This window comes from Zalophus californianus, chromosome 4 (genome assembly GCF_009762305.2).
Source record: "Zalophus californianus isolate mZalCal1 chromosome 4, mZalCal1.pri.v2, whole genome shotgun sequence".
In the NCBI taxonomy this organism is placed as follows: domain Eukaryota; kingdom Metazoa; phylum Chordata; class Mammalia; order Carnivora; family Otariidae; genus Zalophus; species Zalophus californianus.
In genome coordinates, this window is record NC_045598.1 from 55099145 (window position 1) to 55124054 (window position 24910).

Consider the following 24910-nt stretch of genomic DNA (forward strand, 5'->3'; position numbering starts at 1 on the left):
AAAATAGTAGACCAGATAGAATAATAGTGTTTATTTATTATAAAGGAAATTTTCTCCACTAAATCCTTTAACTGACTATTGATGGTATGTAATACAGTTAAGGAAGTAATAAATAATAATAAAGTATTACATAATTCACATTTCTGACCACTAAATGCTGGAATGATTCAGTCATCCAACCTTAGACACTCACCTTCAGTTGATATCTAATCTCACATCTTTACATATTATCTATAGACTGATGTCTCCCAGGTTTATAATTATAATTTATAATTTATAATTTATAATCTCTCAAACTCTTCCCTGAGCTCCAGATTTATATATCCAACTGCTACATGACTTCTGCATTTAGGTATATTGTAGGCATCTCAAATTTAACACATTCCAAACCAAATCCTGGCTTTTGCTTCCTTCCCAATCTGTTCCTCTTTGAGGCTTCCCCAGCTGCATTCAACCAGAGGCTTAGGCCAAAAACTTGACAATATCTTTGATTTCTCTTTCCCTCATTCCCCATTCCCAACTGTTGCCAAATCTCACTGGATCTTTCTTTGAAACACATCCCAAATCCAGCTACTTCCTTCCTTGTTACTTCTACCCTAGTCCAAGACACCTTCATCTCCCAACTGAGCTACTTCCATAGGTTTCTCGCCTTCTGTTTCTCTCTGCTATCACTCATCCCCTACAGTCTATTGCCAATGCAACCATGGTGGCACCCATAAAATATAAACGTGATTGGCATTTCCCTCCAATTGTTTCCTACTAGACTAAACTAAGTTTCAAAATTCTCACTCCAAGACAGAAACTGTCTGCCATTGCTCATGTTTCTAAGTAGAGGAACTTCCACTGAATGCCCTGCCAGGGCTCTCTCTGTGCACCCACCCCCCACCTCCACATGGAAGCAGTGAATTTTCCAGCTCTTTGGTTTAAGGAAAAAGGAACTTAAGCTCCCATTTAAGGACTTTGGCATTTGCTCTTCCCTCTGTCTGTAATATTCTTTCCCCGGCTACTGCCAAGGTTTACTTCCTTAAGTTATAAGAGAGAATTTTGTTAAGACTACTCAAATTTCCATCTCTCCAGAAAGGTCTTTTCTTTCCCCTTCTCTATCTAAAATAGTAATCCCTATCAATCTTAATTCCTTTATTATATTTTTCTTCATAGTGTTTATCACTAGTGGATTTATATTATATATTCATTTGTTCATTTAGTTTGATATCTGTCTCCCCACCTTATCCTAAAACATAAATTGAGGGCAGAGTTTGTTTTGTTCACTGTTGAATACCCAGCACCTAGAACAGTGACTGGCACATAGTAGTACATGTGTAATAAATGTGTTGAGTGCACAAATTGTTCTGGTAAATTTTTATTAAACTTTCTTATCATCTTATAATTTCCAATGAGATTTTAGTTTATTCTCTTCGGGTTTTTCAGTAAACAACCATTTAATCTTCATAACATAATTTATCTGTTCTTATCCAAACATTTATATTTTGTCTTATGTTCTTATTTAATATCACTGGCAAGCACTTCGAGAATAGTGCAGTATAGTGAGAACAGCATCCTTCTGCTTCTAATTTAAATGGAAATGTGTTAAGTGTTCCAACCTAAGGATGATGTTGGCTATATAGTCTTGTTAAGGAGATCTTTTTTTTTAGCCTCATCTTATTAAGTCATTTTTCAAATACATTTGCAGAATATATAGAGGTGTTTGGATATGAATTTCTTTATGGTGAACTAAAGAGTGTGGACTTTGGAGTTGGATCTTACTTTGCATCTTGACTCTATGTGAACTTCTGCAGAATATTGATAGCCTCTGAATCTCAGTCTTTCACAGGCCAAATGCAGGTATTAGCTACCTTATAGGGTTAGTATAAGAATTTTGTAAAATAAGGTTTAGAAAGTGCTCAGCAAATGTTTGTGACATAGTAAGAGGTCAATGTGAAGTACTTTTTATTATTCCTGAAATTTACTCCACTTAGTTATAGTAGAGTAATATTTATTTAATATAGTGTTAGATTCTACTTTGTTAATACAGTAAGTTATTGAAAGGCACTTATCCTGATGTTTTAAAGTGGATGACCAGATGATTTTTTAGCCACAGCTGAGTAAAAAGGAATAAACAGTCTGTATTCTACAAAGGCCCACCAATATTTGGAGTTAGACATTCCCTTCTTCTCTCCCAAGTAGTAGAAAACTGTAATGGGGTAGGGGGACATATCAGAATTATGTCATTGACCTCATAGAGTCAGCCGTGGCTTTTCCTTCTCTTTTCAGTGTCGAAGGGAGCAGGGATGCATAGGGTTTCCTAAGGAATCACTTATAAAGCCTTGCATTTGCTCTTCCTTCTGTCTGTAATATTCTGCCATCTCATTCCTCAGCAGCACACCCGTTAGCACACTTGCTGATTTGCCCTATGTCTAGCTATATAAAAACAAATTTGGAGGGTAGAGTGGGGACGAGAAATCAGAGCACACCGCATCCCACTGTTTGGTATGGCAAGGATACTTGAGTTTCTGAGGGGGAAAATGGACATTGGGGTTATTACTGGGCTTAGGCCACTTTGCTGTTTCCCCACTCAGATTGCTGACTGCCAAGCTAGTGATCCTTAGCAAAAGAGGTTGTAACATATATAGGAGAGTGTAAGAGTTGAGGGTGAATTTGAAGAGGTGTGGCTGAAGGAGGCTCTCCTTCATTAGGGAACTGGTCTGTCTGAGGCACTGTTACCATGCATCGTTAAAGAGTTAGGCTCTTTTTTGTCTTCTCCTTCTTCTTGCAACTGTAAGGATTGCAATTTCTTGAGGGCAAGCACTATGTCAAATATAGAAATTCTGAGGCTCCTCTTCCCTTGGGACAAACACCACCTCTCATGCCAACACCAAATGCCTAACACTTACTACATAAGCACACAGGAAAAGCTTTTCTTCTTTTTCAATTGAGATATATTTGATCTACATTGTATTTGTCTCATGTGTACAACAAAATTATTTGCTATATGTATATATTGTGAAATGATCACCACAATAAGTCTAGTTAATATTCATCACCATACATCGTTACAAACTTTTCTTTCTTATGATGAGAACTTTTAAGATCTACTCCCTTAGCAACTTTCAAATATGCAACGCAATATTGTTGACTATAGTCACCATGCTGTACATTAGACTTATTTATCTTATAAACTGGAAGTTTCTATCTTATGACCATCTTCACCCATTTCACCAGGAAGGCTCTTTTTGACTACAGTTGGCTGGAAGATGACAAACGAGAAAGAAGATGGTAGCAGTAGCTAGGTAAGTAAGAAGCACTGTCCTTTCCTTCTCCCTCCTCTCTTACTCCCATACAAGGGTGTGGGCAGGGGGTGTGGTGCTGGTAAATATTTAATAACCTTTTGTCCAAGTGTAGTTCCAACATGAATGTTGATTGACATTTTCATTTACCTTAACGAATAACATGAACGTGAAACAATAAAGACATATTTTGGAACTTCACTCATTCATCAATGACATAAGCTACTTTTTTCTGCTGAGCCAGACAATAATTTTTGAATTCTAGAATATGTCCTCAATTTTGTGTGCTATTCAGTGTATGATGGCGACAGGCAAGACAAACTTTTAAGTTTAATCTTCATGAACATTTTTCTTCCCCACTTTCTTAAATCTAGACAAATAACAAATCAAGCCCCCTGTTTGTAGTGTTTGCCAGTTTCTACGGTGTAAACACGCCCATGGTTGATTTCAAGTGATTTCAGTGATGGGACATCACTGAATGAGGAATTGAAAAGAAATGTGTAGTAACATGATATTATATAATAGTTCCACCATATGGATACAATAGCTGTAAATGATTTCAATCACAGATAATAGTAAAATATAGTAAAATAATTGGGAAGGGATGAGTTTTGAGTATTTGTTTTTACTATGTCATTGAATTTTTAGCTTATATAGTTTAATTTTTAATAATAACTTAACCATCTCATAAAATCCCTGAAAATTCAACAGTCAGTCAGTTCTAACAAATTGGTAGGAGCTGGCTCTAGCACAACACTTTTCCCATACCAGAAGCATAAAAGATTATAGGAAGGAAGAAGGGGAGGTGTGCTAGGAAGACTACACCCACCTCCAATTCACTGGCCATACTCCTTTTCCACTTCAGCTCCCACAGTGTCAATAGACTGGCTAGACAGGGGAAGGGAAAGCCTCAACTGGCATGTGGGATCAAAATACTAAATTGGACAGACTTTTAATAACCAAAAGTGATCAGAGCGAAATTGGAGAAATATAAAACTGTTTTATGTTACGTGTTCCTGAGTTGAGAATAGGCAAATGAAACAATTAAGCTAATATTTTATTTTAGGTTTTAAAAAAAACTATATTTGTAAGTGAAATTCAACAGTGGTTTTACTCTTGTGGTCAGACATGAGGATCAAAGACATCTTTTTAAAAAGGACTGAAACTATTCCATTTTTGTCTATGCTCAGAAACCATTTAAATACTTCTTTGAAACTTTGAAGAAACTGACCTCTGACACAGCTTCAAGATGGTAGTTGTGTAAAAGATCATTATTTGACTATTTCTCAAAATTTTCTAATTATTAATTTATTTATGTTTTCATTTTCTTGTTGAGACTATTTTCCCCATTTATACTTTCCCAGATTATTCATTATTACACCCGTGTTTCAAAGCAAAGTACTCATTATAATTATTTTAATTTCTTCTATATTCATAGTTTTAGCTCCTTCCTCATTACTGATATTGTGCCTTTATTTTGCCTATTTTTTCCCTTCAATTTCTCAAATTATGGTCATTTTAACATTCTTTTGGGAGGTGTTAGACATGCTAATTTTGTAAAACACTTTTAAAGGTCCCGTATGCTTATGAGAGGAAAGTCAAAACTTGGTGGAAGTACCAGGAAATGATGGGGTTTTTATTTTTATTTTTTTATCTTTCAATAAATGCACACTTAACATGATTTATAAGAAATAAATTGAACCAAATGCTAGATATTTGGTTATAAAGAATAATTATACACAAACTCTGTCCTCAAGTGATCATGATTTTCTTTTCTAGTTTACAATGTCTCTTGTCATATTGTTTTTACTTCTTTTAAAAAACTTTATTATAGGGATTAATTTTGTGACTAACCTAAATTATAGACCCTGCTACTTAGAAACAGATAGACTTAGAGGGTAGACAAAATGGGTATATACACAGAGTTCTTCTAAGCCTGCAGGGACCTGGATAAGGGTGTTCTCTTACTCACTGAATAATGAGCCCAAAGTATGTTTACCACTCAGTTTGCAAAAGAAGAGGAGGGAAGGGTGTCACAGTTTGTCATTCGACCTCCACGCTTCTTTCCTCAAAGTAGGTGGGAAGAACTGTGAAAGGTCTGAGATTTGACCCTACTTACAAGCTAACAAGGTAGCCTACTATAGTTTCATCTATGCTTGTAAAGAAGTAGACTCCTGGGTCCGGGACAAAAGCCTAATTATTGCTCACAGTGATAGGAATAGCATTTTCTGCACCAGTTCTTTGAGCCCCAGTTCCACAGGGCAACAAGCAGAGGGCCAGATGATTCCTGCACACACAGTGGGTAATGTTACAAGAGTGGAACCCTGAGCTTATGGAACCCAAATCTTTTACAATGGACAGTAAACAAGTCTGCTCTTGCTCAGAGAAAAGCACTATCTCTTTTTTTTATTTAAAGATTTTTATTTATTCATTTGAGCGAGAGAGAATAAGAGAGAGAGAGTGTGAAAGCGGGGGAGGGTCAGAGGGAGAAGCAGACTCCCCACCGAGCAGGGAGCCCGATGTGGGGCTCCATCCCGGGACTCCAGGATCATGACCTGAGCCGAAGGCAGTTGTTTAACCAACTGAGCCACCCAGGTGCCCCGAAAACACTATCTCTTTAAGGCTTTTTGTTATACAAAAGTCCTTGAGGAGATAGGAACAAAGGCATCCAGTGCCTCTGCTCACCAAGATGTACAAAAACACAAGAGATCCATGGAGAATTTTTTCCAACAGCAGAGAAGGAATGGGAGGCTAAGAACCTAGGAATAAAAATTGATTTCCTAGCACTAGGTTCTCATACAATATGAATAATGAAGCCTGGATTATAAATTTGGTGGGTTAATTTACTAGCATAAAATCATAAATCGGTTTTCTATAAATTGTATTGGTTTTGAGCTGCTTATATATATTTTTAATTCATCCCCCTCTCCCCCCCCTTTTTGGTCTTATATTTAGGAAAATTCCATCCCTGTGAAATTATATCCTGTTGTAGTTGAGTTAAGGGAATATAGGTAAGGGCCTTGATTTTGTACTGCATGGGCTAGAGTTAAAGGAACGTTGCTGCACATCCATGGAATGAATGTGAAATGGCACTGGCACATAAAAGGAAGTAACCCCAAGAGAAGGGCACAGCTCTGACGGAAGCATGGGGCTGCTCTAAAAGCTGCCTCTTCCACCTGGAAATCTCTTATGGAATAACTTCCCTGATAATGCTTTGGAATGTTTTCTTGTTTTTACAGAACAGCCACTGTGAGATGAAATCCAGAGCTTTCATTCTGATGCCATGGGATAATTCCAAATACATTTTTGTGTCATAAAGACTTCCAGTTTGGATCTTTATTTTAATTATATTACATTTTAATTTGGATAAAATAGTTCTCCAGGTAAATTCCTCAGAAAGAATACATAGGCAGATAACCTTCTATAGTTTTTCATACCCTAAAATTTGTCTCTCTTTTGTTCTCATAAATAAATGATGGTTCAAAAAAATAAAAAATTTAAAAAAAATGATGATTCATCCAAATAGAGGATTCTTGGATTGCCATTCTATTCAAAGTTGAAAATGGTTTATTATTTTCTAGCCTCAGAAATGCAGATGAGATGTATGAAACTCATTTGCTTTCCTTTCCTTTGTAATTACCAACTTTTTTCTACCTTTGGAATTAAATAATCAAATAATTTTACTGTAAGTCTAGCACTTGGTAACTCTTTTGATCTGAAAATTCAAGTATGTCTTCAAAAAAGGGGCATTTTTCCCCTAATATTTCTTTATTTCCTTACCATGTTTTCTTATTTTCCTGATTTATGTATTAAGTATATATTTACAGGTCAAATATCCTGATTGTGCCTCTATTTGACCCTCTAGATTATCATCCAGTTTGCATCTGTATTCTATTTATTTTCCTACTCAATTTTTTATTTAGAATATATATATACATTAAGATTTATTTATTTGTGAGAGAGAGAATGGGGGGGGGGGCAGAGGGAGAGGAAGAGAGAATCTTAAGCAGACTGTGCTGAGTACAGAGCCTGACATGGAGGCTCAATTTCACAACCATGAGATCATGACCTGAGCCCAAACCAAGGGTTCGACGCTTAACTGACTGCGCCACCCAGGAGCCCCCAGAATACTTTTTATTTATTTTTTATTTTTTATTTTTTTTAAAGATTTATTTATTTATTTTGAGAGAGTGAGAATGAGACCGAGAGAGAGAGTACATGAGAGGGGGGGAGGGTTAGAGGGAGAAGCAGGCTCCTCGCCAAGCAGGGAACCCGATGCAGGGACTCCATCCTCGGGACTCCAGGATCATGACCCTGAGCCGAAGGCAGTCGCTTAACCAACTGAGCCACCCAGGCACCCCAGAAATAATTTTAAATCCCTTTTACTTTAGAAGTATTTTTAAATCCCTTCACTTATTTTTAAATCCCTGATTATTTGTGTCCTTAAGATACATATTTTCTTAAGTTCTCTTCTGTTTCTTCCATAATCTGCCTTATTAGGAGTCACCTCTTCTGATTGTTTTGTCTCCCTCCTTCATATGATGACCTGTGATTTCTCTTTGGCCTCTCATTTCAGTGAATGTAGGTTCCCTCAGCACCTATAAAAGTCAGGCTATTTGAAACTCAGGTAATATCAGTCAGGGAGAAATAAGGATTTTTTTGCCATTTATTAGCCGCAAATAAGCTGTTATAAGAGGGTGACTGAGGGAGGGACAAAGAAGAGGCCTCTAGAAATGTTTCTCAAATTTCTAGCTGTATATTAGAATCATCTAGGGTGCTTTGATGCCCAGACTTTTCCCCAATAGTTAAATCATGATCTCTAGGGCAGGGCTCAGCATATTTCCCGAAAGCTCTCAAATGGGCAGTCACTGTTGAGAAGCCCTGCCTCCAGAACATCAGGTTTCTCTGGTTATGAGCAGTAAGTAGGAGTCCTCTTCAGCTACAGAGAAGAGGAATGTTCAGGCCCAGTAGTGAAGCCCTCCCCACAGAGAGCTAGAGTTGAGGCTGTTACCTTCCCAGAATCCTTGTGGGGCCTTGAAAGGAGCCTGTGCCCACATAACTGAGAAATGTGTGGGCAGTAGCAAGCGAGGCATGAATCTCTTTTTCCACTGACATAAAAGTCTCTTTCTTCTCTATCCTTACGCTCCCACCTCACCCCACCCTGCTTACCTGTGCTTTACCTAAGATTCTAGAAATGATTGCCATATGTAAACATGACTTGCGTATCTCATTACTATCTTATTTTTAATGATTGGAATATATGATTGTATATTTCAAAAAAAAAATACAGCTTATATTTGTATTAGCTGGGTTTTGTTTTTGTTTTTTTGAGTGCCTACTGTATGTATGAAGAATTTTAAACTCTTCACAGATTTTAATCCATTAACTCACACAACAACCCTATGTACTACGTACTATTAATATCCACAGGATAATGATGAGGAGATGAGGAGACTGAGGCACAAAGAGAGACTGAGGCACAAAGAGGTTATATACTTGTCCAAAGTCACAACTAGTAGGAAGTAAACGCTAAGTACAAACCTGCAACTGGCCTATAAACATCATTCTCTTCATCTCTATTCCAGGCTAATGTCACACAGAGTTTAAACTAAAGGAACAAGGATTTTGGCCAATTAAATTTCACTATAGGATGCAAGTGAATGCTCTATTCATGTTTAATTATCTTTTTACATGCAAGTTTATCCTATTGTCATAAAACTATTCCTAAAAGGAATATTCTTTTGACAGGTCTCATTGTAGATTTATTGTTAGGAAAATAATTCTTCTAATGAGAAGCCCCTATTAATCTGTTAATCTAAAGAAAAGTATTTTTTTTGTTGTAACCTCAGTAATCTTGCAATTTTTGGTGACAACTTAAATACTCTTAATCTGTCTCTTGCCCCTAACTTGTTTCTATTTTTTACCACTTTATAAGTGTTAAAAATTGCCATTTTCAGCTGATAATCCAGTACTAAATGATTAGGTAATGGAGAAATCACTTTGTCTCTCCTTTAAAAATTCTTTATCCAGGTAATTTTTTAGTTTTATTTAATTTTTTTAATTTAAATTCAATAAATTAACATATAACACATTATTTGTTGCAGGGTTACAGGTCCAGGTAATTTTTTAAAGGGATTTTTCCTAAAATGAGTATGACTCTTTTGTAAAACATCCAATTTATGAAAAGTTGTAGAGAAGAGTAGATTTGGTGTTTACTGAGAAATCTTAGAGACTTTTTATACAGATTAATAAAGAGCTATTTTTTAATATTTTATCAATTCCCATTTATCCAAGAAAAATGCAGAAATCCTGAACTAATAATAACATGGAAAATATGTCTCTGGGAGTAAGTGAGAAAGAAGCCCTAGGAATTTGAATGGTTCTCAATCTCAGCTTTATGTAAGAATCATCTGGGGAATCTTGAGAATAGTAATGCCTGGGCTTCACTCCAAACTAATTAAAGTAGAATCCAATTATTTTAAAGCTTCCTCAGGTAATACTATGTGCAGATGGGTTGAAAACTACTACTCTGAAAGCAAAGCTCAGCTACAAATAAACCTGGGCAGATTTCACCAATTAGGTGACCACAGCACCAGATTGAGAGTTGCTATGATATTCAACAAACCATGGAAAGAAAATTGGAACGAAGAGATGTTTGTGCTGGGCAGCAAGATTAGAGGAGCACATAAGCTTATGTAAGCTTATCTGAGCAGAGACTCAAAGGATGGTCCCTGGACCAGCAGCACCAGCATTACCTGGAGACTTACTAGACGTGCAAATGATCACGCCCCAGCCAGACCTACTGAATCAAAAAACTCTGCAGGTGCAGCCCAGCAATCTGTGTTTTAAGGGAGGCCCTCCATGTTTGAGACCCACTGGGCTAGAGCAGTGCATCTTATCTTTAGTGTTCAGGGGAATCACCGATGGGGATCTTGTTAATTGCAGCTTCTGTCTGGGAGAAGGGTCAGACATTCTGCATTTCCAACAAGTATCTGGGGTGGTAGGATGCTGCTAGATGGAAGACCACCCTTTGAAGAGCAAAGGGGCTAAAGGTCAAAAATGAAAGAAGCCTGCAGTGACCAGAAAGTCACTGGTCCAGGTGGGAGCAGTTATGACAAAGTTTAGGCTAAGCTGAGAGCTGTGTGAATTAGATCTGACATCTTTGGGCTCGGGATTTGCAAGCACTGGTGGAGACTGGTCTCCTAAATTATAATTACCATAACTAATAAGACCAGGAACTGCATCTCAAGATATGGAGGAACTGACTCTATCCAATATAACCAATGAAACCAGGATATCATTATTGATATGAGAAACTTTCAGTCCTCATGCTCTGTTATTTAAGCAATCATTTTGTTATAGCTAAAGAGGACTCACTGCAAGAATGGGTTGCTTCCTGGAAGAAGAAATGCCCCCCTCCTGATACCCCACAGACATCTAAAACTTAATACATCCAAAATAAAACAGCTCTTCTCACTCTAATCCTCTTATCCACCCCAATCTGCCTTGCATCATATGTTCTCCTGAGTACAAAGTGTCATAATGCAGCTAGTTACCAAGCCTGGAAGATGCAAGTCATTCTATGTTCAGAACACGGTGGTGGTGATACAGAGCACAGGCTCTGAAATTGGACTGCTAGAATTTAAATCCAGCTTGGACCACATATCTGTGTGACCTTGGGCAAGTTATTTAATCTCACTGAGATGGACTTTTCATCTGTAAAAATGCACTGAACACACTGAATGGTCACACAGAAAAAATGAGGTAAGAACAGTGTCCCCCCTCCCACCATCACCAATGTATGACTGAAATTCTATTAATTCTACATCTTATTATTTTTTTGGTCTGGATTCTCCTCTGCATTTCTGATGCCTAGAAAAATTATATAGCATAATGCACATACAGAATGCCAGTGAATAAACAAGTATGACATATTCAGGCTACCCTTTGTAAGTACACAGAGAAACTGACTTACTTGATTTTCTAGGTGGACTTCTTTTGGAGTCTATTGGTCTAAAGTTTGAAATAAATCCTGACATTAATTTGGGGCAATGTAATAGAATTCAAGACAAGTCTTTCTTTAAAAATTCAGAATTGTAATTAGTACCTAATTACCATCTGTAATAGTAAGATATTTTTAACAAATATTTTATAAACGTTGAATATTCACAATGCTGATCAAGTATGTTGTAACTCATAGGCACTATGAAACATACCTGTGTTTGACAAGCTTACATTTAATACAGATTACATAATTTAAGAAAAAAGCTACAGTAATGCTTTAAAACTCCAAACTGAAAGTCTGAGGTAATTAAGATGGTTACCTTTTTGCTTTTTTAATTCTGTATGAATTATCTTCTGTGATCCTAGGTACTTTCTTAGATATGGATGGAACAATGGGCCTCTTCAAATTCTAAGTGAAAGTCAAACGTCAGGGGTGTACTGAAGTATTTTCCTTTCCTTGACTCTGAAGGCTGTTTTTCTGCAGGAAAGCCAAAGTACAACATCGTGAAAAAATGAGCACTTTTCATATAGGGAAAATCCTGTGTGGAAAGGAGTAAAATTAGCCTCACTTTATGCACACACACAGAATTTATGTGCTAGTGAATAATGGAGAAATATTACAGATTGAAAACTAGGGGCCTTTGTACCAACATTTTTTAGGTTGTTGTTGTGTGTCCTGAGCTGCTCTTTTCCCATTCATGAAATGAAGGAACTTTGGACTAGATGATCATGAAGGCTCCCTTGTAATTCTAAAATTTAGAATTGAAGAATGACCTATAAATTAAGCAAAGACAATCCTCATACACAGAGTTATTGGAAGGAGAGCAACATGGTCTCCAACCTGCTGCTCTCACTGTCCCCACGAACGTGATGAATCACTCCAACATTTGTCTAGTTGCATGAGCCAGAAATCGAGTTAAGAAAGCAATCAAAAGACTTTGTTCAAATATTTATAGAGACGGCCAAAGAAAGAAAAGGATATAGCTTAACGAGTTAGTTAAGGAGCCAAAAATCTTTTCTAAAAAAATCTTTCAGCACTGCACAGAGGAATAAAGTGATGAAAAATGTGAAAGCAAGTCAAAGGATAAGAACTTCTGTTTCTGTCAATGAAGGATTAAGCACTACAGGAATTGCCCACCTGCTGTAAATAACTAGAAAACCAAACAAAACATAGGAAAACAACTGTAATCAGGCATTAGAAAGTAGGCGGGGGTGGGGTGGGGTGGGAGAACCATAATCCCCAAGAAAAGGGAAACAAATGAGGTAAATCCCACAATAGCTCAGCCTACTTATTGGAGGCAGTTTCTACACTGAGATGCAAGGGAGGGGGAGTCACTTCAAACCCTGGGCCTTAATTAACCTTGTTGATTTTAAGAGACAGAAATTGCACCAACAATTACATTCTTGGGCATTCACCCCAGAGAAATGAAAACTTATGTTCACACAAAAACCTGTACACAAATATTCAGAGGAGCTCTCTTTAATCTTTTTTTTAAAGCAGCTTTATTTTTAAAAGCAAAATACTGAAAACAACCCAAATGTCCTTCGATGGGTAAGTGGTTGAAACTCTGTACACCCATATAATGGCATACCACTCAGCAATAAAATTTATATATTATTTATAATAATAAAGCTATTGATCCATGCAAAAACTTAGATGAGCCTAAAGGGCATTATGGCTTGTGCACAAGCAGGGGTAGCAGAAGAGGGAGAAGCAGGCTCCCCATGGAGCAGGGAGCCCTATGTGGGGCTCAATCCCAGGAACCAGGGATCATGACCTGAGCCAAAGGCAGATGCTTAACCAACTGGACCATTCAGGAGCCTCTCTTTAAGTATAATTTTTATATATATCTGTATGTTGCTTATTTCCAAAAGCATGTTTTAATTTTATACTTTAAAAAATAAGAAAGGTTTAGATTTTGATTATATATACTCTCAAAAGAATTTCCAGATAATCCTCTCTCAGTAACACATAAAGTAGGCATAATAACACAAAATCAGAAAATGCATTGAAATGCTTTGCACAAAGGAAACTCTTAGTAAAAGGTAAGAATTATTATGACTAATCATATATAAAAGGGAATTCCAGGACAAATTAAATAGATTTAGCTCTGATTATATTTTCAAAAGTACATTTCATTTTAAACAAAAAATTAAAACGGAATGAACTTGGGGTGCTTAAGTCCAATATGGTTGCTTTAGGAAGTTACTCTTGGTTTGCTATTTCAAAATTTGGGTAACGATAATAGAATGAATTTATTGTTTTTTCCAGTATTTCCCTACTTTATTTTCTGAATAAAAGGAGACAATTATGGGGGAAAAAATAAAATCAAGTTATTATTCAAGCATCAAAATTTTCATTTTCAGGCTCACAAATATGTTCAGTCACTTTAGAGCTCCTCTCTGTGCTATCTTCCTTGATTTCTTGGACTCTACGCTCTTTATGCCTCATTTACTCACATTGTTATATTATTTTGCAAGTTTTTGTGTAACCAAATTAAATTGCTCATATGTGCTAAGAATCTGTCTTTTTTTTTCTTAAAGCTTTTATTTATTTGTCAGAAAGAGATAGAGAGAGAGAGCACAGGCAGGAGGAAGGGCAGGCATAGGGAGAAGCTGGCTCCCCAGTGAGCAAGGAGCCCCATGCGGGACTCCATCCCAGAACCCTGGGATCATGACCTGAGCTGAAGGCAGATGCCCAACCAACTGAGCCACCCAGGCGTCCCCAAAATCTGGTTTTTAAAACTGTATTTTTTGGGGGGATGCCTGGGTGGCTCAGTCGTTAAGCATCTGCCTTAGGCTCCCTGCTCGGTGGGAAGCCTGCTTCTCCCTCTCCCACTCCCCCTGCTTGTGTTCCCTCTCTCACTGTGTCTCTCTCTGTCAAGTAAATAAATAAATCTTAAAAGAAATAAACCTATATTCTTTTTTTTAAGATTTATTTATTTATTTGGGGGGGAGAGAGAGCACATAAGGGGAGAGGGGCAGGGGCAGAGGCAGAGGGAGAGGGGAAGCAGACTCCTGCTGAGCAGGAAGCCAGATGCAGGGCTCCATCCATGACCCAGGGGTCATGACCTGAGCTGAAACCAAGAGTCTGACGCTCCATCAACTGAGCTACCCAGGCTCCCCAAAAACTATATTCTTTATTAGTATTTTATATTGAATTTTATAAAAGTCTCACCTTTTTTACTTTAAATTTTATGACCTTTATTTTTAATTTGGGTAACTATACCAAATATTTTCTTCCTTTTAATAAACCAATTAAATTTTTATATGTTTAAAATATTAGTGAGAACTACAGTAGTCACATTTACTATTTGACTGCCTATTTGATTTTTTTATCTTAATCACTTTAGATACATTATAACCTAATGTAATATGGCAGCTATCCAATAGCCAAAATATGGAAAGAGCCCAAATGTCCATCAACTGATGAATGGATACACACACACACACACACACACACACACACACACACACACACACTGGAATATTACTCAGCCATCAAAAAGAATGAAATCTTGCCATTTGCAATGATGTGAATGGAGCTAGAGTGAATATTATGCTAAGCAAAATAAATCGGTCAGAAAAAGACAAATACCATATGATTTCACTCATATGTGGAATTTAAGAAACAAAGCATATGAACATAAGGGAAGGGAAGGAAAAAAAATTAGAGGAAAACAGGGAGGTAAACCATAAGAGACTCTTAACTTTAGGAAACAGACTGAGGGTTGCTGGAGGGGAGGTGGTTGGGGGGATGGGGTAACTGGGTGATGGACATTAAAGAGGACACTTGTAATGAGCATTGGGTGTTATATGCAACTAATGAATCACTGAACTGTACCCTGAAACTAATGATACACTATATGTTAACTAACCTGAATTTAAATAAAATCTTGAAAGAAAAAAATAAGGCAGCTATCCAGAAATTACCTTGTATATCTAATTAATTCTTTATAGTATACGCTTACATGGACTACTTTTTGAACTAATATAATTATTTGCTTTTTACAAATTAGTTTATATTTCCGTATGAATGCATCATTAACTAAAAAGTAAAAATCATTCACATTTGAAATGATTAAATTTCAATGATGAAATTTAATTTTAGCTTTCATTTACAAACCTTTGCTCTTCTGGCCAAGAGTATCTTTGCCTGTTCATCCAGAATATCGAACTTCTCTAAGATTTTTTCTGCCATTTTCAGTCAGTAAATTCCTATTTAAAAAGGAGAAAAGAGAAGAAATCTCCCAAACAATTAAAATTTAAACATATAATTTGATTATTTAGGCATAAGAGACCCACATTTACATTACTGTTTGAGGTACAAAAGAGAACTGTATAGATCATGGAATCAATCATGGGATTATAGAGGTATCCAAGTTTTTTTTAGACAGAAGGTCACATGATCAGAACTCCCAGATGTGTGTGGACCTTAGCAATGTTTAAGTGTATGATGTGACTCATACTTGAAGCAAGGGCATTTGGCTTGATTTATACCTATTTTCTTTTTGTTGTGATATAATTTTAATGAAAGCAAATGTGAAGAGTTCACATTTGTATAATTAATTGCATTCAAATTAAATTGGTCAATGATCCAAGACTGTTAATACAGCACTTAGAAAGTGGCCAAGCTGGTTGAGTCCTATTGCCCTAATAACTCAAATTCTCTAGTCAATTAATATTGCTGAAAATTAGATCTGGGGTCAGGCAGTCCATATTAGGCTTGGGGGCCTGAATGTTAGACATCAGGACATAAAGTACCTTTTCAATGCACTACAATGCACTACTCTGCTCCTACTAGCTAGGAGCAGAGTAGAGGCAAATATCAGAATGTTAACCCAAAGCTCCATCTAGATTTTTGCTCAGTGAATTGAATGTGCTCCAGTGGCATTTAAATGTAAACATGGTATGGTTCACAGAAAGTACTGAATTCATCAATATTTCCAAGGAACATCAATGTCAACACGAAGGTTCTTTCTAGCTCAAAAATATCTATGCTATTTCTCTCATATTGTATATCATTCAATCAGTATTTCCCAAAACAATAATGCATGAAAAGACAAGGATTAAGGATTCTATGCCAAAAGCTCACATTATTTAGTACTTGGTTTCTTTTAGCAGTCTTTTCTACTCTTGGACTCTTCTGGGCCATGTGGCTGCAGGCAGATTGTTTGCCTTGTTACAAACCATATAACCTGAAGTTGCAGACTGGAGAGGGGATATGTAGGCAAGTGTGTAAGCATAACTATGAGTACCTTAGACTTTCTGGGTCTCCTATTGAAGAGTACGGGACAGATTTTAGAAGAGAATATAGATTATCTAGACACTGTGTGTTGTCTTTTCCAAGCCAGGAACCAGTCCTCTCATATATACTAAAAACAACTAAAGGAATTGTAGTTTCTGTTTTTTTCCTTAAGCATAATATGAGTTCAACGGGGTGGAGAAGGCTCCCATATTTCTCACCAAAATTTCTTTAATTGGGAACAAAGATTTCATTTTCTCAATAAGGGATAGAAATGCAAATAAGTGTAAGAACAAGAATATTGAAGTGAATGGGTTTCCCAGTTTGAGGAAGGGATAAATTACACAAAGGACAACTGAGGCACAAAGCTTACTTGTGAGAGGGAACAGAAAGCAGGTCTTTTTAAAGGATAAGATGTCCTGCACCTCTCACTTGTCACACATCTTCAACATCACATCAGACATTTTAGGATGCACCATATCATCACATTTACACACACATACACACACACACACACAGAGCGGTAATTTGAAGGAATTGCTTTTTATTTAAAATTATTTTTCTATAGTAAATTACTTAGCTATGATATGATTTCTAGCAAATCACTGTGCATATCATAAGGTTTTCTTGAAGTGAGAAAACCTAAGCAACAAATTATTTTTAAATGTCAGTGACAGTTTTATGAATACTAAATTTGACTGTTAATGAAACTGATGGAATGTTATTAATTTTAGTTTTGTAGTTTTATTTTGTAGTTCATATTTTGAAGCCTATGCTTTTTTTCAGTTTGCAAATGTTTTCATAGGTCTTTGGCAGTGTGCCAGTGGTTTCTAATGGATAAATGGCCCTGGGACAAAGTGGAGGTGAGGAAACACTACAGACTAACTTGCTTACTTTCATCATTATACCAAGGGTACCAAGGGCTTAGCTATATCTCTTCAAATAAACACTGACAGCAAAGTAACATCAGGCAGGTCTACTACAATGGTGTATCTGAACTGCTCTGCATAAACTAAAAACTAATCCTTTAATGCTAAATACTGTATTATGTGTTCCTCAATATGACTTTCTGTGTTTCAGTCCCCTCTTGATTCAATCTTTTTCATTTTAATGTCTACTTTAAACCAGCATATTGATTTCAAACTTCTACTTCATACTTCTATTTCTATGAGCACATATTCTACTTCATTATTCTATTTCTAAGCATATATTATCATCAGATGGTAAACATTTAATTGTTCATTTCTTCATTTGGCTACTTAATTGTATTACATGAGCGATATTGTGCTAGGCATTCCACCAAATCTACTGAGGAAGTTGGCACCTGGCAGACATTATCTTCCTGAGCAACGCAGATGGGCTACCCTCTATCACTAAGAAAACAGAGGCCATCAGTCTCCTAGGTGGCTCAGTCGGTTAAACTGGCTCAGGTCATGATTTCAGGGTTGTGAGATCAAGCCTCATGTGGGCTCCATGCTCAGCAGTTTCTGCTTGAGATTCTCCCTCTGCTCCTCCCCCTCGCCCTGCTTGCAAGTGCCTCTCTCTCTCTCTCTAAAATAATAAAATAAATAAATAAAATCTTAAAAAAAAAAAGAAAGAAAACAGAGACCATCAAGTAAGAACTTCTTCAACTTCTCTCTCTCATGCCAAAGTCTTATCTGCATCTATTCCCATCTCACTTATATTTTAGTTTTAATGGAAGTGTTGCCTCTCCCATCCGTAGCTAATCCCTCCCAGGGTACTCTAGACTCTATTACCTCTGTCTTGCTAAAAGAATTACTTCCATTGGTTGCACCCTCTCTCTGGTATCTGTCAATATCTTTTCTTCACCAATTTCTTCTCCTTAGCATGCTCACACCTCTTCTAGTTTTAAAAAAGAAAAAACTTCTTCCCCTCACCCTGCTAGCTGTTATTCTCTCTCATCTTCCCTGATTGACACATTTCTTAAAATGCTCATCTTTACTTAGGGTTTCTAATTTCTTACATTTCTTTTCCTTCTTAATTTACCATCATTTGGCTTCCTTCTCTACTCTGGTACTAAATCTACTCTCATAGGCTACCAGGGTCACCATCTTATAAATTAGTGAGCCCTTTTCTGCTCTTATTTACCTTATTTGAATGTCTACAACTCTTTTTTTTTAAAGATTTTATTTATCTTTGACAGAGACAGAGTGTGAACAAGCAAGGGAAGCAGCAGGCAGAGGGAGAAGCAGGCTCCCTGCTTGGCAGGGAGCCCTATGTGGGGCTCAATCCCAGGACCATGGGATCATGACCTGAGCCGAAGGCAGACGCTTAACCGTCTGAGCCATCCAGGCGCCCCTGTCTACAACTCTTATTCATGTTGACCACTCCTTTCTATGGAAACTGCCCTCTCTTGGTTTCTATCACAACAGTCACATCTTCTTACTCTCTGAAGATTCTTTCTTCCTCCAATCACTTCCTAAATACTTGTGAGAGGGAAGTGTTCCTCATCCTTAGTGTTTCTAAAGGCTCAGGCCATCTTTTTCATTATTCCATACATTCTTTGGGATGACCTCCCAAACTCATAGCTTCATCTGCCACCATCTGGTTTCAAACAAAATCTCTGAGTTCCAAACCCATATTCCTAGCTCAACCCACATTTCTCACAGGTAGCCCAAATTAGATCTAAATGTAAACTTGTCCACATCCTCCTCCGTCAGCCAAAAGTTTCTTTCAACCTTTATTATCACATTAGTTATCTCTTAGACATCCAGCCCATAAACTTAGGCATTGTAATAACAATCCTTGTTACTGCAGAATGAACTCAGAAATTTCCAAGGAATACAGATGACCAGTTGCTACCCCAGGCCTGCTAAGTCAGGATTTACAGAGGTGAAGAGAAGGAATCTATTTTTTAAAGCCATACTGATTCAGCTATTCCCCAAACCGGGATTTGGTCACCACTCTGCTGGAAAACTCCCTCTCATTCCCTCCCTAAATATACATAATTTTTATCTTGTCTTTGCTACATCTTACATATCCTCTCAGTTTTTCTCCTCTTATCCATTCACATTGCTATTGTTTCTGTTTAGGGTTCCATAACTTCCTGCCTGGATTATTGCCATAGTTTCAAACTATGTCTATACATTTGATCCATTCTATCTTCCATTCTGTCCTTCACATTTGTCTGACTTATTTTCTCAGGAAAACACACACACACACACACACACACACACACACACACACACACCACATCCCTAATTAAGGCTTCAGTCTCTCCCTACAGCTTTCAGGACAAAGGGTCAAGTTCCTTGATTTACCATGTAAGAATCATGATTTGGCCTCCAAGTCTTTAACCTCATCTGCTTCTTCTTCATGTATACATGATACCCTACTCCTAAGGAACAACTTGCAGTTCCTCCAATGTGTTGTATTCTTCTTTACTTGTTGCTTGGCTTCTGCTGTTCCCTCTGCCTTCAAAGTTGTTCTTCCATTCCTTGTATTTCTAAGGTCTATTCATCCTTCAAGACCCAACACAAATAACACCTCTGTGGGGAAGGCTTCTCTGATACACTGTGATTTATTTATTTATTTATTTATTTATTTATTTTATTATGTTATGTTAGTCATCATACATCATTAGTTTTTGATGTAGTGATCCGCAATCCATTGTTTTTGTATAACACCCAGTGCTCCATGCAGTACGTGCCCTCCTTAATACCCATCACCTGGCTAACCCATTTCCCCACCCCCTTTCCCTCTAAAACCCTGTTTGTTTCTCAGAGTCCATAGTCTCTCATGGTTCATCTCTCCCTCCGATTTCCCCCCCTTAATTTTTCCCTTCCTTCTCCTAATGTCCTCCATGTTATTCCTTATGTTCCACAAATAAGTGAAACCATGTGATAATTGACTTTCTCTGCTTGACTTATTTCACTTAGCATAATCTCCTCCAGTCCCAACCATCTTGATGTAAAAGTTGGGTATTCATCCTTTCTGATGGCTGAATAATATTCCATTGTATATATGGACCACATCTTCTTTATCCATTCATCTGTTGAAGGGCATCTCGGTTCTTTCCACAGTTTGGTTATTGCGGACATTGTTGCTATGAACATTGGGGTGCAAAAGGCCCCTTTTTTCACTACATCTGTGTCTTTGGGGTAAATACCCAGTAGTGCTATTGCTGGGTCAGAGGGTAGCTCTATTTTTAACTTTTTGAGGAAAGTCTACACTGTTTTTCCAAAGTGGCTGTACCAACTTGCATTCCCACCAACAGTGTAAGAGGGTTCCCCTTTCTCCAAAACCTTTCCAACATTTGTTATTTCTTTCCCTGTCAATTTTTGCCATTCTAACTGGTGTAAGGTGGTATCTCAATGTGGTTTTGAATTGAATTTCCCTGATGGCTAATGATGATGAACATTTTTTCATGTGTCTGTTAGTCGTTTGTATGTCTTCCTCAGAGAAGTGTCTTTTCATGTCTTCTACCCATTTTTTGACTTATTTGTTTTTTTGGGTGTTGAGTTTGAGAAGTTCTTTATAGATCTTAGATACCAGCCCTTTATCTGTAGTGTCATTTGCAAATATCTTCTCCCATTCTGTGGGTTGCCTTTTTGTTGTGTTGACTGTTTCTTTTGCTGTGCAGAAGCTTTTTATCTTGATGAAGTCCCAAAAGTTCATTTTTCCTTTTGTTTCACTAGCTTTTGGAGATGTATCCTCAAAGAAGTTGCTGTGGCCGATGTCAAAGAGGTTACTGCCTATGTTCTCCTCTACGATTTTGATGGATTCCTGTCTCACATTAAGGTCTTTCATCCATTTTGAGCTTATCTTTGTGTTTGGTGTTAGAGAATGGTCAAGTTTAATTCTTCTGCATGTGGCGGTCCAATTTTCCCAGCACCATTTATTGAAGAGACTGTCTTTTTTCCATTGCATGTTTTTTTCCTGCTTTGTCGAAGATTATTTGACCATAGAGTTGAGGGTCCATATCTGGACTCTCTCTTCTGTTCCTTTGGTCTATATGTCTGTTTTTGTGCCAGTACCATGCTGTCTTGGTGATCACTGCTTTGTAATATAGCTTGAAATCGGGCAACGTGATGCCCCCAGCTTTGTTTTTCTTTTTCAACATTTCCTTGGCGATTTGGGGTCTTTTCTGATTCCATACAAATTTTCGGATTGTTTGTTCCAGCACTTTGAAAAATGTCATTGGAATTTTGATCAGGATAGCATTGAAGGTATAGATTGCTCTGGGTAGCATAGACATTTTAACAATGTTTATTCTTCTGATCCATGAGCATGTAATGTTTTTCCATTTTTGTGTCTTCTTCAATTTCTTTCATGAGTATTCTGTAGTTCCTAGAGTATAGATCCTTTACCTCTTTGGTTAGGTTTATTCTGAGGTATCTTACGAAACTAGAAGCTGGTTCTTTGAAAGAATTATTAAGATCGATAAACCACTGGCCAGACTTATCCAAAAGAAAACAGAAAGGACTCAAATTAATAAAATTATGAATGAAAGGGGAGAGATCATGACTAACACCAAGGAAATAGAAACAATTATTAGAAATTATTATCAACAACTATATGCCAACAAACTGAGCAATCTGGATGAAATGGTTGCTTTCCTGGAAACCTATAAGCTGCCAAGACTGAAACAGGAAGAAATTGACAACCTGAATAGGCCAATAACCAGTAATGAGATGGAAGCAGTGATCAAAAACCTCCCAAAAAACAAGAGTCCAGGGCCTGATGGATTCCCTACGGAATTCTACCAAACATTCAAAGAAGAAATAGTACCTTTTCTACTGAAGCTGTTTCAAAAAATAGAAACAGAAGGAAAGCTTCTAGACTCATTCTATGAGGCCAGCATTACCTTAATCCCCAAACCAGGCAAAGACCCCTTCAAAAAGGAGAATTTCAGACCAATATCCTTCATGAATATGGATTCCAAAATCCTCAACAAAATCCTAGCTAATAGGATCCAACAATACATTAAAAGGATCATCCACCACTACCAAGAGGGATTTATTCCTGGGATGCAAAGGTGGTTCTACACTCGCAAATCAATCAATGTGATAGAACACATTAATAAGAGGAGAGAGAAGAACCATATGGTCCTCTCAATTGATGCAGAAAAAGCATTTGACAAAATACAGCATCCTTTCCTGATTAAAACTCTTCAGAGTATAGGGATAGAGGGAACATTCCTTAAGTTCATAAAATCCATCTATGAAAAACCCACAGCGAATATCATCCTCAATGGGGAAAAGCTGAGAGCCTTTCCCTTAAGATCAGGAACATGTCAAGGATGCCCACTCTTGCCATTATTGTTCAACATAGTACTAGAAGTCCTAGCAACAGCAATCAGACAACAAAAAGAAATAAAATGTATTCAAATTGGCAAAGAAGAAGTCAAACTCTCTCTTTTCACAGATGACATGATACTTTATGTGGAAAACCCGAAAGACTCCACCCCCAAATTACTAGAACTCATACAACAATTCAGTAATGTGGCAGGATACAAAATCAGTGCACAATAGCACCAAAAACCATACACTGTGATTTAAATGTCCAGTGTCCGCGCTTACATGATAGTCTATGTATATTGCTAACCCAGTTCTTATCATTCTCTATTAAACCATTTGATATTCTTGTTTTACTCTTCCTCTAGACCATGTGTTTCTTGAAAGCAGGAACCATGTCTAATTCATCTTTGCATCCCTATTACCTAACAATATGAATGAATTTACCATCAGCCACAAAGGAAATGGACAACTATAAATGTTACAACAGCTTTTAACTGGCAATTTACATTTATGAGTTTGCAAAAGTAATTGTCAAAGTCCTGTTGACGTTCTTCTAGATCAAGCTATAGCATTTAAAAGCATTACTTTCTCTCCAACCTTCAAACTTAGAAAGGCAGCATAATGTGTTGGTTAAGAACATGGACAGATGGAGTCAGACTGCCTGGAGTCCTTGGCTCTGCTACTTATCAGCTGTATGACTCTGGGCTAATTGCTTAACTTCTCTGTGTTGCCCCTTTGTTGTTCCATCTGTAAAATGGAAATAAGACAAGCACCTACTTTATGGGGTTGTTACAAGGTTCAGTTGAATGAATATAAGTGACATATAATGTTTGGTAAATAAAATAAGTAAAAACAAGTAATGATGCACTTACCTGTTAGGGATAACATGTGTGGGATACCTATAAATGCTGCAAAATGCACGTTTTCCACCTGCATTCCATTTCATTCTTTTTCTGCAATACCTGCCATATGTCTGTCTGCTTACTTCTTTCACAGTGTATTTCTTTAATTATACCTACACAAACTCCTTGGAACTTGATAAACAATGAGAATTTACTCAGCAATTTAGTATCTTCTATTTTAATCCAGCAATTCAGTATCTTCTGTATCATGTCATCTGATTATATTGTTTCCTTTCCTTCTCTAATTCTTTCATAGTTTTATTTCTCAATTTTCTATTAAAATCTTATCCTGAGTACAGTTAACAGAAACTAAAACTATGTCCTATAAAGCACAAGTATAGGCCTTGAATATATAAAACAACTATTTAGGGAAACAACCCTGATAAGCATTACCATGTCTCCATACTGGATACGCATCAAAAACACATAATTAGGTTTTGCTCAAGCAAATAAATCTAGTCATCCCCCTTTCAACCAATACATTAACTGGGGTGGGAGAGATGATCTCAATTCTGAAATATGTATAGATACATCTGAAGTGTCCATATATGTACTTACACTTGTAGGGAAACGCTCTACTCTGGATTGTAGGGTTCTTATGTGGTCACAGAAGCCTAACTCACAGAATCTTGGGGTTAGAATGGGTCATAGTCTCTCACATAATTCCATGAACAGTGAAGCAACATTGACCCCAATTGGACAAGACTTTTCTGATCCTTGTCTTTATCTCATTGTCATTGTCTTCCCCAGACCTGCAGGTTTCACTTTTCCTTCCAATTGTTTGCTGTACTCTACTGCCCCTATTTTGCCTGCCCCAATCTTCCTCCTCATCCCTCAAATACTTATTCGTCATAATTCCATCAGAGCTGTCTTTTTGATGATACTGAATTGTTGACCAACTCCAGCTCCAGGATACAAACCTTAACTAGCTCCCCATTACCTACAGAATAACATGCAAACTCTTCAGATGACATATGAGATGTCTGAAAGAGAGGCAGTCCAGGATCTGGCTCAGTCCACCTTTTAAGTTAATCTCCCCCCATATCCAGTCTTCTACTGCCATACTCTATGATTCTTATTCCCTGGATGCATCCTGCCTTTTTCCCAGGCATGTTCTTCACTCATGCTTTTCCTTTCCCTGGCAATGTTCTCTCCTCATGTCTTCCAGTCTAAAGCTTACTCTTTATCAAATCCTAGTATGAAAGCTACCTCTTC

General features: G+C 37.2%; 1 protein-coding gene across 1 annotated transcript in view; it reads right to left on the reverse strand.

Annotated features, from left to right (window-relative positions):
* The window catches only part of C4H1orf141 (chromosome 4 C1orf141 homolog), a 45941-nt gene extending 21663 nt beyond the window's left edge, over window positions 1–24278 (reverse strand). Inside the window, 6 exon segments of the mRNA XM_035727048.1 lie at window positions 2472–2601; window positions 11609–11682; window positions 11684–11766; window positions 15411–15506; window positions 23391–23540; window positions 24254–24278. Coding sequence (XP_035582941.1) covers window positions 2472–2601; window positions 11609–11682; window positions 11684–11766; window positions 15411–15489 — 366 coding nt within the window. The 5' untranslated portion in view covers window positions 15490–15506; window positions 23391–23540; window positions 24254–24278.
* Between the last annotated feature and the right edge of the window lie 632 nt (window positions 24279–24910).